This window comes from Erinaceus europaeus, chromosome 13 (genome assembly GCF_950295315.1).
Source record: "Erinaceus europaeus chromosome 13, mEriEur2.1, whole genome shotgun sequence".
Classification (NCBI taxonomy): domain Eukaryota; kingdom Metazoa; phylum Chordata; class Mammalia; order Eulipotyphla; family Erinaceidae; genus Erinaceus; species Erinaceus europaeus.
In genome coordinates this window covers 32,175,557-32,189,409 of record NC_080174.1, presented here as the reverse complement: position 1 = coordinate 32,189,409, position 13,853 = coordinate 32,175,557, and the positions used below count along the sequence as shown (strand labels likewise).

General features: G+C 41.4%; 1 protein-coding gene across 1 annotated transcript in view; it reads right to left on the bottom strand.

The window, feature by feature from the left end:
* Positions 1 to 13,853, bottom strand: part of MDN1 (midasin AAA ATPase 1) — a 151,166-nt gene that overhangs the window by 64,476 nt on the left and 72,837 nt on the right. Inside the window, exons 32-34 of the mRNA XM_060205395.1 lie at positions 13,336 to 13,480; positions 9,837 to 9,966; positions 745 to 966 (exon numbers count right to left, since the gene is read on the bottom strand). Coding sequence (XP_060061378.1) covers positions 745 to 966; positions 9,837 to 9,966; positions 13,336 to 13,480 — 497 coding nt within the window. The remainder of the gene's footprint in view (positions 1 to 744; positions 967 to 9,836; positions 9,967 to 13,335; positions 13,481 to 13,853) is intronic.

Genomic DNA, 13,853 nt, shown 5'->3' with positions numbered 1-13,853 from the left:
TAAGATATAAGGGATAAATACTAGATGGTTATATTCATGAGGAATATAGATAGATGACCTGCAAATGAACTTGCAAAAAAAAAAAAAAAAAAAAAAAAAAGATGATCAAACTGTCTCTTGGATTTGGTGAATACCACAGTGTGGGGTCAGGACATACAAATTTGGTGAAGGATATAGTAACTTATACTGATCATGAATGGTTGTGAAATTATCCCCTTAGACTTCTATTTCTCTTAAACTTAAAAAGAAAATTTTTTGGCTTATTTATTATTGGATAGAGACAGAGAGATATTGAGAGAGGTGGGAGAAACAGAGAGACACCTGCACCTTGCTGCATGTAGGGACCTGGGGCTTGAACTTGGGTCCTTGTGCACTATAATGTGTATGGTTAACCAGTCACCACCTGGCCCCAAAGCTTACATTTTTGTAAAACTCTGTGAAAGCAGGAAAAAAGAAGACAAAGAGGAAGAAGAGGAGGGGGAGGAAGAGGAGGAAGAGGAGGAAGAGGAGAAGTCTGGGAAAAAAAGTATTAAGTTTCTTCAGCAGCAATATCCTTCATAGACCACAGCAAAAATGCAGTGAGAGCAGGGTTCAGCCAAAGTCACACACATTGCAAAGCAGCAAACTATCCAAATGAGTGATATATAAAATATAAAATACCTGGGCCAGAAGTCTGGGTGTGCTCTATTTTGTGCTTCCCTTTAGCTCTCCCACATATACCCACCACCTAATAAGACAACATACCTGAACCTATTCCATCTATGTAGACTAGGCATGCAGCATGGACGAAAGACGTCACAGTAGAGATGGCTATCTCTGGCCTTTTAAAAGCAGCCTCCTCTCCCATTGTGTTCATGAAGTTAACCCAGGACAGGATATCACGGATACTGACCACACACCTCCGGCCAAACTCCTGGTGGGTCAACCAGTTGATAAAATCCAGCATGACTTCAGCTATATCAGCCCCTAAGACATAAAGAACAGGAAGCATTTAGCGTTTACTGTAGATCCAGACTGGGGTTTGTGAACTGGAACCCAAAGGGGTCTACATTCTATGAAACCATATGCAAATTTGTGGTAGCTTTTCCAAGAAGAGTCATCAGTTTATATTAAATCCCCAAGGGTTCAGAGCTCATGAATGCCATTCTAATTCTGGTATAAAACAAATTAACAATATTGAGAATTATACCCTTAGAAGCTTCCCTGGAAACAGCTAAATTAAATATTCATTTTATTCAGGTTCAAATAAAATTTAGAAGACAAGGCTTTAGATATAAGCAGGAAAATAGCAAAGTGGATATGCAAAACATTTTTGTCTGAGGCTCTGAGGTCCCAAGGTCAATCCCAAACGTCACCATAGCCAGAGTTGAGCAGAGAAAGAAAGAAAGAAAGAAAGAAAGAAAGAAAGAAAGAAAGAAAGAAATAGAGGAGAAAGAGAAAGGAAGAAGGGGGAGGGAGGAAAGAAAAGAATACATAAATATTATTATACTATATTTTGAATTGATTCACTGGAATGGAAGCTGTAATATTTTCAGTGGCATTTATTTTAAAGCTTTTAGTTATTTGAATCTATGCAGAACTAATGCAGAGGGCAGGGGAAATAATATAATGATTATGCAGAACATTTTCATATCTGAGGCACCAGAGGTAGGTCCTAGGTTCATTCCCTCAAACCACCATATACCAGAGCTAAATAGTGCTCTCATAATAATAAATAAGATAAAAATAGTGAATTCAGAAGAATTAAGCAATTTTCAAAGATCCTTGGTGGTAGATGTGGTAAAAAAAAAAAAAATACAAACAAACAAAACTTAATAGGAAGCCTCATCAATAACTGTTCTAATCATGAAGAACAGACCTTGGACATTCAAAAGCTAGGTCACTGGCAATTAGCTACAGCACTTGCCTGGAGTTAAAATGTGTCTGCCACTCAAACCCAAATCTTACCTCAATGGATTAACAAGAAAGTCAACAATAGTGAAACTTAAGAAATAGAATACGAGAGAGAGAGAGAGAGGATTCCAGGAGTCGGGTGGTAGCTCAGGGGGTTAAACACACATGGCACAAAGCATTAATGTACTGGCATAAGGATCCTGACTCAAGGCCCCGGCTCCCCACCTGCAGGGGAGTCGCTTCACAGGCAGTGAAGCAAGTCTGCAGGTGTCTGTCTTTCTCTCCTCCTCTCTGTCTTCCCCTCCTCTCTCCATTTCTCTCTGTCCTATCCAACAACGATGACATCAACAACAACAAAACAACAATAACTACAACAGTAAAACAAGGGCAACAAAATGGAATAAATAAATAAATAAAATAAATATTTTTTTAAAAGTTAAAAAAAAAAGAGAGAATTCCAGATCTACTACAAGGACTGAATCCTGTTTGCGTAGTGCAGAGTCAAATTCTGCCAGTCCCCTTCCAAGAAGGAGGCACGGAAGGAGAAAAATATGTTCCCCTGGGCTCAGAGAGAGTGGGCAATCCCACAATTACGTCCACATCCCAGTGAACAGTGTGCCGACAGTCTGCTCACTGCTCCTTGCCTTGGCCTCTGTGAACCCTGGGGCTGCATCTCCTGAGACCCTGACACCTGGGAGGACTGAGTCAGCACCTCGGGAATGGGCTTGAGTTGGAAACTGGCATGATTATATAAAAAAAAAAAAAAGAAAAGAAAAGAAAAAGAAATAGAATACAGGATTTACTTTTTTTTTTCTTTTCTTTTCTTTTTCCTCCAGGGTTACTGCTGGGCTCGGTGCCTGCACCACGAATCCACTGCTCCTGGAGGCCATTTTACCCCCCTTTTGTTGCCCTTGTTGTTGTAGCCTCGTTGTGGTTATTATTATAGCCATTGTTGATGCTGTTTGTTGTTGGATAGGACAGAGAAATGGAGAGAAAAGGGGAAGACAGAGCGGGGGAGAGAAAGATAAAAGACACCTGCAGACCTGCTTCACTGCGTGTGAAGCGACTCCCCTGCAGGTGGGGAGCCAGGGGCTCGAACCCGGATCCTTACACTGGTCCTTGCGCTTTGCGCCACATGCGCTTAACCCACTGCGCCACCGCCCAACCCCCACAAGATTTACTTTGTAAATGGTGATATGAGCATGGTTTACAAAGACATAAGAGTCCATAGTACAGGAATCTAGGGTATGGTTTTTGCTATTTTTTAAAATAATATTTCTTTTATTTAATTTTTATATTTATTTTCCCTTTTGTTGCCCTTTTTTTCATTGCTGTTGTAGTTATTGTTGTTATTGTTGGACAGGACAGAGAGAAATGGAGAGAGAAGGGAAAGACAGAGAGAAATGGAGAGAGATGGGGAGGACAGAGAGAGGGAGAGAAAGATAAGACACCTGCTGACCTGCTTCACCACCTGTGAAGCGACTCCCCTACAAGTAGAGAGCTGGGGGGCTCTAACCTGGATCCTTCCGCTGGTCCTTGTGCTTTGTGCCACTTGCGCTTAACCTGCTGTGCTACTGCCCGACTTCCTGGTTTTTGCTTTTAATGCAGCACTAGGAAATAAAACCAGGACCTAGCACACATTTGACTGGCCTTAACAGGTCAATTTTTTTTAATACTTTTTTTTTTTTTGCCTCCAGGGTTATTGCTGGGGCTTGGTGCCTACTCTACGAATCCACTGCTCCTGGAGGCCATGTTCCCCATTTTGTTGCCCTTGTTGTAGTTGTTATTGTTGGATAGGATAGAAAACAAGAGACATGGGGAAGACAGAGAGGAGGAGAGAAAGATAAGATGCCTGCAGACCTGCTTTACTGCTTACAAAGTGAACCCCCTGTAGGTTGAATTGGGATCCTTACGCCAGTCCTTGCACTTTGTTACATGTGCGTTTAACCCACTGTGCTAACACCCAGCTCCCAATTTTTTCATTATTTTAAAGTGGGGGAAACTGAGAGCTACAGACATTAAAGCAACATTCCATCACCTATGGTTCTCCCATATGTTGTTCAGGTTCAAACCCAGGACCTCATCCATGGGAAAGTAAGCCACCAAACAAGCTGTCTCTCAGGAGGTAAATGTAAATTACAATAAAATAACACAACAAAAAACAAAATGCTATTTAGTTCTGGCACATGGTAGAGCCTCATATACAAAAAGTCCCTTGTGGTATATATCCTAAAGATCAATTACTTCCTTTTTATCAAAGGTGTCAAACAGGCTGAAAATGCTGCATGAGAGTATCACATCATCTATTGATAATTTTAAAAATCTAATCCTAGACAATAAAGAATTGCCTACTAAAGTAAAATAAATAAATAAATAAATAAACAAACATATTCATGAACTTCAATCTCAAATCCAGAAAGCCTGGGAGAGGATGGGAGAAAAGGGGGTGGCGGGTAGTAGTGCAGTGGGGTTAAGTGCACATGACACAAAGTACAACGACTGGCATAAGGATCCCAGTTCAAGCCCAAGCTCCCCACCTACAGGGAGGTTGCTTCACAAGCAGTGAAGCAGGTCTGCAGGTGTCTATCTTTCTCCCTGTCTTCTTCTCTCTCAATTTCAATCCTATCCAACAACAGCAATAATAATAACAAAGGCAACAAATATGACCTCCAAAAACAGTGGATTTGTAGCGTAGGCACTGAACCCCATCGATAACCCGAGGATATATATATATATATATATATATATATATATATATATATATATGTGTGTGTGTGTGTGTGTGTGTGTGTGTGTGTGTGTGTGTGTGTGTGTGTATATATATATATATATATATATATATATCTCCCAAAAAAGTAAGCTCCAACACTTACAGTCTTTGACAAAAGTGCCCAGATGAAAACAGGGTTATAACATGCAGAAGAATGAAATTGAACCACTTTATCTCACCAGAAACAAAAATCAACTCCAAATGGATCAAAAGACCTAGATGTCAGACCGGAAACTATCAAATACTTAGAGGAAAACATTAGTGAAACACTTTCCCACCTAAACAAACCCAATTGCAAGGAAGACTAAAGCAGAAACAAACCAATGGGACTACATCAAATTGAAAAGCTTCTGCACAGCCAAAGAAACTATCACACAAACAAAGAGACCCCTCACAGAATGGGAGAAGATCTTCACATGCCAAACATCAAACAAGAGACTAATCACCAAAATATACAGAGAACTCAGCAAACTTAGCACCAAAAAAGCAAATGACCCCATCCAAAAATGGGCAGAGGATATGAACAAGATATTCACTAGAGGAGATCCAAAAGGCTAACAAACATATGAAAAACTGTTCCAGGTCGCTGATTGTCAGAGAAATGCAAATAAAGACAACACTGCGATACCACCTCACTCCTGTGAAAATGGCATACATCAAAAAGGACAGCAGCAACAAATGTTGGAAAGGCTGTGGGGACAGAGGAACCCTTCTGCACTGCTGGTGGGAATGTAAATTGGTCCAGCCTCTCTGGACAGCAGTCTGGAGAACTCTTACAAGGCTATACATAGACCTTCCATATGACCCAGTAATTCCTCTCCTGGGGATATACCCCAAGAATTCCATAATGCCCAACCAAAAAGTGGTGTGTACTCCTATGTTCATGGCAGCACAATTCATAATAGCTAAAACCTGGAAGGAACCCAGGTGCCCAACAGCAGATGAGTGGCTGAGAAAGCTGTGGTACATATACACAATGGAATACTATGCAGCTATTAAGAACAATGAGCCCACCTTCTCTGACCCATCTTGGACAGAGCTAGAAGGATTATGTTAAGTCAGCTAAGTCAGAAAGATAAAGATGATTATGGGATGTCCCCACTCATCAACAGAAGTTGAGAAAGAAGAACAGAAATCGAGAGCAGGGCACCAATGTAAAAACACTGTGGTGAAGGGGAGGGTGGCCATTGGGCTTGCCGGCACGGTGGAGGGTGTGGAGCAGGGGTGGGTGGTAGTCATGGGACGCAGTCTTTTGGTGGTGGATGTGGTTTTTATGTACAATCCTATTAAAGTGTAAACATTATATAAACCACTATTTAATTGAGGTGAAAAACTGATGATATGTCCTCTCCCAAAAGCCTAGACCAGGGAGAACAAAAGCAACTGGTAGCATAGCTATATACAAGATGCTGGGTACTATACTCCAAACCCTATCAAAGGGACTTTCCAAAGTTAACCCTATCACCAAATAATGTGATGATAACAGTAACTATCCATTGTCTTCTTGAACCCTAAGACAACAGGAACCGCACATTTCCACTATAGAGACTCTATTTCCCCCAGTCCTGGAACCTTAGGGTGGGGCCCACGTTTCTGCATGCTGCTCTCAATTCAAATCAAATAATATTGCATCCACGGATCACAACCTAATCAACACAAAGAGTGCCACCCCAGCATGCTTCACTTCAGACTGTGACCAGAGACTTCAGGTGTGGAATGACAACCCTTCAGCTTCACTCAGGTGAGACCTTTCCTTTCATAGTATTCTCTAATTCCATTCCAGGTGTTCCACTCCCCAATAAAGTCCCCAAACCTAGATATAGTCCAGGTCCCCTGAGATAGAGCATAGGTTCACCCGTGCCCATAAACTAGGGGAAAAATATATACCTGAAAGCAGAAGTACACAAGAGCATGCAGGGAATACCCCCAACACTTCATCTGCACTATTACAGTCTTTAGGTCAATGATTGTTCAACAATTTGTTTGGCTTTGTATGTTAACTCTCTTTTCAGCCACCGGATGCTGACTAGACTTCCCTGGACAGACGACCCCATCAATGTGTACTGGAGCGCCACTTCCTCAGAGCCCCACCCTACTAGGGACATCAAATTATCATCATTGTTCAACTATTTCCTGTCATCTTTAAATTGAAGCACAAAAGACTGGAGTATGGATCGACCAGTCAACGCCCATGTTCAGCGGGAAAGCAATTACAGAAGCCAGAGCTTCCACCCTCTGCAACCCACAACGACCCTGGAGAGATAGAGAATGGGAAGGCTATCAGGGGTGGGGGTGGGATGTGGAGATCGGGTTATGGGAATTGTGCGGAACTGTACTCCTCTCATTCTATGGTTTTGTTAATGTCTCCTTTCTTAAATAAATAAAAAAAAAATAAAAAAAAAAATAAAGTGCCCAGACTATAAAATGGGGGAGAGTCTCTTCAACAAATCATGCTGGGAAAATTGGGTTGAAACATGCAGAAGGATGAAACTGAACAATTGTATTTCACCAAACACAAAAGTAAATTCCGAGATCAAGTCAGAAACAAAAGAGTGAACATAGGATTACCTCACTCAGAGACAGAAGTTGAAAAACAAGATCAGAAGGGAAAACACTAAGCAGAACTTGGATTGATGTTGGTGTATTGCACCAAAGTAAAGGCTCTGGGATGGGGGAATGGTCTAGGTCCTGGAATATAATGACAGAGGAGGACCTAGTGGCAGCTGAATTGTTATGTGGAAAACTCAACTAAACTATTTTACACACGTACAAGATATTGTATTCTACTGTCGACTGTAAACCATTAACCCTCCAATAAAGAAAAAAAAGGGTGGTATGGGAGGTGGCACAGTGGATAAAGCATTAGACTATCAAACATGAGGTCCTGAGTTCAATCCCCAGCAGCACATGTAACAGAGTAATGTCTGTTTTTTTCACTCACACACTCTCTCCCTCTCCCTCACTCATCTTTATGAATAAATAAAATCTTTTAATTAAAAAAAACAAAAAAGGGGCCAGGTGGTGGCGCACCTGGTTGAGCGCATGTTACAGTGCGCAAGGACCCAGGTTTGAGCCCCTGGCCCCCACCTGCAGGGGGAAAGCTTTACAAGTGGTAAAGCAGTGCTGCAGGCGTCTCTCTGTCTCTCTCCTTCTCTGTCACCCCCTTCCCTCTCAATTTCTGACTTTCTCTATCCAGCAAATAAAGATAAAAAAAAAAATTTTTAAAAAGGAAAGTTTAAAAAAAAAGGAAGGGGAGAAAAGGACCAGTTGGCAGTGCATCCAGCTAAGCACACTTGTTATCATGAGCAAGGACCTGGGTTCAAGCCCTAAGTCCTCACCTGCCGTGAGAGAAGCTTCACTAGTGGTAAAGAAGGACTGCAAGTGTTTCTCTTCCTCTCTTCTAAATTTCTCCCCATTCTATCAAATACAAGAAAGAAAAAAAAAGGAAAAGGTAGGGGAGACTAAATAAAAATAAAATAAAGTAGTTGTGAAAATAAATATGGTTTAAAATCCTCTAATTTCTCGTAAAGCACACATGGCGCAAAGCGCAAGGGCCAGCATTAAGAATCCTGGTTCAAGGCCCTGGCTCCCCACCTGTGCAGAAGGTCAATAAGCAAGTGGTAAAGCAGATCTTCAGGTGTCTCTTTCTCTCCTCCTCTCTGCCCTATCCAACAACAACAGCTATGACAACAATAACAACTATAAGCACAACAAGAAGGGCAACAAAATGGGAAAAATAGCCTCCAGGAGCCGTGAATTCGTAGTGCAGGCACTGAGACCCAGCAATAACCCTAGAGTAAAAAAAAAAAAAAAAAAAAAATCCTATAATTTCTTATGGTTGTAGGTTACAAAAAAGATGGCCATACTAAGGAACCCAACACATCCATCCAAAAAGATCTGCGTACACATATGTTCTTGGCATCACAATTTGTAATAGCCAAAGCCAGGTGTCCAACAACAGATGAGTGGCTGGAGCAAGTTGTGGTATATATACACTATAGAATACTACAGGTGGGAATATAGCATAATAGTGATGCAAAGAGACTTTCATGCCTGAGGCTCTCAAGTCCCAGGTTCAATCCCCCACACCACAATAAGCGAGAGTTGAGCAGTGCTCTGGTTAAAAAAAAAAAAAAAAAAACACACACACTACTCAGCTGTAAAAAATGGTGACTTTACCATTTTCAGCCGATCTTGGATGGATATTGAAAAATTCATGTTAGGGGGTCGGGCGGTAGCGCAGTGGGTTGGGCACATGTGGTGCAAAGCACAAGGACTGGAGGGAGGATCCCGGTTCTAGCCCTCGGCTCCCCACCTCCAGAGGAGTCGGGCGGTGAAGCGGGTCTGAAGGTGTCTGCCTGTCTCTCCCCCTCTGTTTTCCCTTCCTCTCCCCATTTCTCTCTGTCCTATCCAACAACAACGACATCAATAGCAACGATAATAATAAGCACAACAATGGTAAAACAACCAGGGTAACAAAAAGGGAAAAAAATGGCCTCCAGGAGCAGTTATTGCACCGAGCCCCGGCAATAACCCTGGAGGCAGAAAGAAAGAAAGAAAGAAAGAAAGAAAGAAAGAAAGAAAGAAAGAAAGAAAGAGAGAAAGAAAATTCATGTTAAATTCACTCTCAGGCAAAAGTTGAAAAACAAGATCAGAAAAAGAAACACACACACACACACACACATACACACACAAGTAGAACCTGAAATGGAATTGGCGTATCACACCAAAGTAAAAGACTCTGGGGTGGGTGGATGGGGAGAATACAGGTCCAAGAAGGATGACAGAGGATCTAGTGGGGGTTGTATTGTTATATGGGAAACTGGGGAATGTTATATATGTACAAACTATTGTATTTACTGTTGAATGTAAAACATTAATTCCCCAATAAAGAAATAAAAAAAAAGAAACATCAACATCAGGCTAACTGTGAAAAAAAAAAAAAAGATAGCCAATAATGAAGAAACAATGAAGTCAGAATTAAACAATCCCAGTGATGACAGCATGTGAAGAAAGGATACGTTGATAGAAATTAATTGGCTAAAAAAAAAAAATCTCCTTAGATTTTAGTGTGTTTTATTTCTATTTCCCATTATAGTGCACCAATCATACTGATATATTGTTATTGGCCAACCAAACTCTTCCCTCCAGAAGTACACCTAGAAACTCTCACCTTTATAATCTGTTCTGCTCAAGGACAATCCTGGTCGAAGATTACGAGTGATGATCTGAATTAAATCTTCACGACTTGTGCTCTGAGGGCACCATATTTCTGTAAACCGGTTTCTTAAGGCAGGAGACAGCTACAAGGAATACAAATTTCAATGTGAATCTAGTATCTCCCAGAGAACCAATCTTCTGAAAGAATGTTAGTTGTGAGTCTGGCAAGAATTAGATGCTTCTTTTATTAGATCTATCTCTACATACAATTTATGGAAAGCCTCCTTTGTTCTGAGCTCCTTCCATATCACTTCATTAATCACTACCACAATGCCTAAATGCTAATGTCCCCATCACTTTTTTGTTTGTTTGTTTCCATGGTTATTGTTGGGACTCAGTATCTGCATCATGAATCCACTGATCCTGGAGGCAATTTTCCCCCCTTTTGTTGCTCTTGTTGTTGTAACTTTGTTGTGGTCATTATTGTTGTTGTTGATGTCGTTCATTGTTGGATAGGACAGAGAGAAATGTAGAGAGATGGGGAAGACAGAGAGGGGGAGAGAAAGATAGACACCTGCAGACCTGCTTCACCGCCTGTGAAGCAACTCCCCTGGAAGTGGGGAGCCGGGGGCTTGAACTGGGATCCTTAAGCCAGTCTTTGCACCACGTGCGCTTAACCTGCTATGCTACCACCTTACCCCCAACTTTTGTTTTTTTTAAAATATTTTATTTGTTTATTAATGACAAAGAACCAGACATTGCTCTGGTACATGTGCTGCCAGGGATTGAACCCAGGACCTCATGCTTGAGAGTCTAATACTTTATTCACTGTGCCACTTCCTAGACAATCCCCATCACATTCTTTATAGACATGGAACAGGATTTAAAAGTTTAAAAAAAAAAAAAGTGTTTATTGATGAGACAAAGAACAGAACCAGAGATCACTCTGGCATTTGTAGTGCCAAGGAATGAACCCAGAGACTCAAGCATGCAAAGTCTGTGTTTTATGTACTGAACACTCTCAACAACACCAAGATCCTTTAATTTTAGTTCCAAAAGCCAGAGCTTTAAAGAAAACAAAAGATGGGGGCCTTTCAGTGGCACAATTACTAAAGTTACCAAGCACAAGGACCCTGATTCAAGCCCCTGGTTTTCAACTGCAGAGGGGAAACTAACTTCACAAGTGCTTGAGCAGGGTACAAATAGATCTCTCTCTCTCTCTCCCTCCCTAATCTCTCTGTCATAATTAAAAATAAACAAATATTTGGGGGGGGAGCAAAGAAAAGAGATCTTCCCAGAGGGGAGGGCTATTTGATATGGCTAAATTTATATCGCCTTTAGAGCAAAAGGAGAACCAATTCACGCTTTCCTTCACCAGCAATCTAACAGGGACCCACATCACCCTAAAGAGAACAAGATGCTCCACAGCAAAACCAGAAACTGATCCTGGCTATAACTGCAGTTTTGGTACTTTAATCCATACAGTCATATTTGTGTTTAATAAGACAGTAGATCTGAACAGACTATTGAAGCACAGCTTGAGATTTAATTTCAACTTTATTCATCCAAATAACATAACTTTCACACAAAGCCCTTACTAGAGTTTGTTACGGAAATGTAACTAAAGAACTCAGAAGAGTAACAGAAAAATGGAAATTTGAGGCACAGCAACAAACTGAGATTTCATATAAAAAATATTTATTGGGAGTCAGGCGGTAGCCAAGAGGGTTAAGCGCTTGTGGCACAAGTGCAAGGACCAGCGTAAAGATCCCAGTTCGAGCCCCCAGCTCCCCACCTGTAGGGGAGTCACTTCACAGGAGGTGAAGCAGGTCTGCAGCTGTCTGTCTTTCTCTTCCCGTCTTCCCCACCTCTCTGTTTCTCTCTGTCCTATCTAACAATGATTACATCAATAATAATAACTACAACAACAATGAAAAACGAGGGCAACAAAAGAGAAAATGAATATAAAAAAATTTTTTAATTAAAAAAAGAAATATTTCTGAAATCTTGAACCAACTTTTTTTAAATGAGAGATACAAACAAACAAACAAAAAAAGCAGGGGTAGTGGTGGGGGAGACAGGGACAAAAAGCACTGTTCAGTTCTTGGTTTATACTGGTTTTAGAGATTGAACCTGGGTCTGCAGACCCTCAGACATGACATTTTCTGCATAATCATTATGCTGTTTCCTCAGCACCCTACAGTGATTTTAAAGTAGCTTTCTTGACCTCCCTGGGCACACAGCCTCACCAATGTGTTGCAAAGACTGGAATAGGCTGGGGATATGGATTAACCTGCCAACATCCATGTCTAGCTGAGCAGCAATTAACAGAAGTCAGACCTTCTACCTTTTACATGCCATAAAGAATTTTAGTGCAGGGAACAGGTGGTGGCACCTAGTTGATTGCACGTTACAGCATCCACCTGTAGAAGGAAAGCTTCACAAGTGGCGTCTGCAGGTGTCTCTGTCTCTCTCCCTCTCTAGCCCTCCTTTCCCTCTCGATTTCTGGCTGTCTTCATCCAATAAATAAATAAAGATAATAATAAATAAATAAATAAGAAAGAGAAAGAATTTTGGTCCATACTATCAGAGACATAAAGAATAGGGAGGCTTCTAATGAAGGGTATGGGATATGGAAGTCTGGTGATGGGGACTGTATGGAACTGTACCTGTCATCGTACAATCTTGTCAGTCATTATTAAATCACTAATAAAAAAATTTTTTTAAATAAGAAAATAGACAGTCGGGTGGTAGTGCAGCGGGTTACGCACATATGGCACAAAGCGCAAGGTCCAGCTTAAGGATTCCAGTTCAAGCCCCTGGCTCCCCACCTGCAGGGGAGTCGCTTCACAGACGGTAACAGGCGGTAAAACAGGTCTTTCTCTCCCCGTCTTCCCCTCCTCTCTACATTTCTCTCTGTCCTGTACAATAATGACATTAATAACAACAATAATAACTACAACAACAATGAAAAACAAGGGAAACAAAAAGGAAAAGAAATAAATTTTAAAAACAATAAAATAGCTTTTTAGATTTTTTTTTTTCCTCTAGGGTTATCGCTGGGGGTTGGTGCCTGCACTATGAATTCACTGCTCCTGGAGACCATTTTTTTCCATTCTGTTGTTATTGTTACTGCTGGTATTATTGTTGGATAGGGCAGAGAGAAATCAAAAGAGAGGGGAATACAGAGGGGGGAGAGAAAGAAAGACGCCTGCAGACCTGTTTCACTGCCAGTGAAGTGATCCCCTGCAGGTGGGGAGCTGGAGGCTCGAAGCAGGATCCTTATGCCGGTCCTTGAGCTTCGCACCATGTGCACTTAACCCAGTGCGCTACCGCCTGGGCCCCTCTAAATCTCTGTATTTTACCTAGTTTTTACCCAACATAAAATTCCAAATGTATTTTCAACTACTATGTTTATGAGTGCCAATGAGTTGAGGTCAAAGACTTAAAATGCTAATAATAAAAGCGTGCGCGCGCGCGCACACACACACACACACACACAGCAAGATCACCTCTTTTTTTCCAAAGTCACCCCCAGGGTTCATGGTTGCCAAGATGCGGAATTTTTTCCCAGCAGTCAACAGTTCTACTTCATTATCCTTGTCATTTAGGCTGCCCTTTTCAGCTAATACCAGGGATTTTTCCACTTCAAGGACACTAAAGACAGAAAATTGGAAAACGTTAAGATTAAGAGAGATTTTGGCTCTACGGGGCCAGGTGGTGGGATATCTGGTTAAGCATACATATTACCAAGTGCAAGGACCTGGGTTTGAGACCCTGCTCCCCACCTGTCAGGGCTCTGCTACACAAATGGTGAAGCAGGTCTGCAGGTGTCTGTCTTTCTTACTCTCCTTCTATCTTCCCACCTTTTCTCAATTTCTCTTTGTCCTATCTAATAAAAAATTAAGTGATCCAAGAGTAGTTCAGTGGACTCTCAGCATGAAGTCCCGAGTTCAATCCCTGGCAGCACATGTACCAGAGTAAAGTTTGGTTCCATTTCTCTCTCCTGAAATCTTATAAACAAACAAAT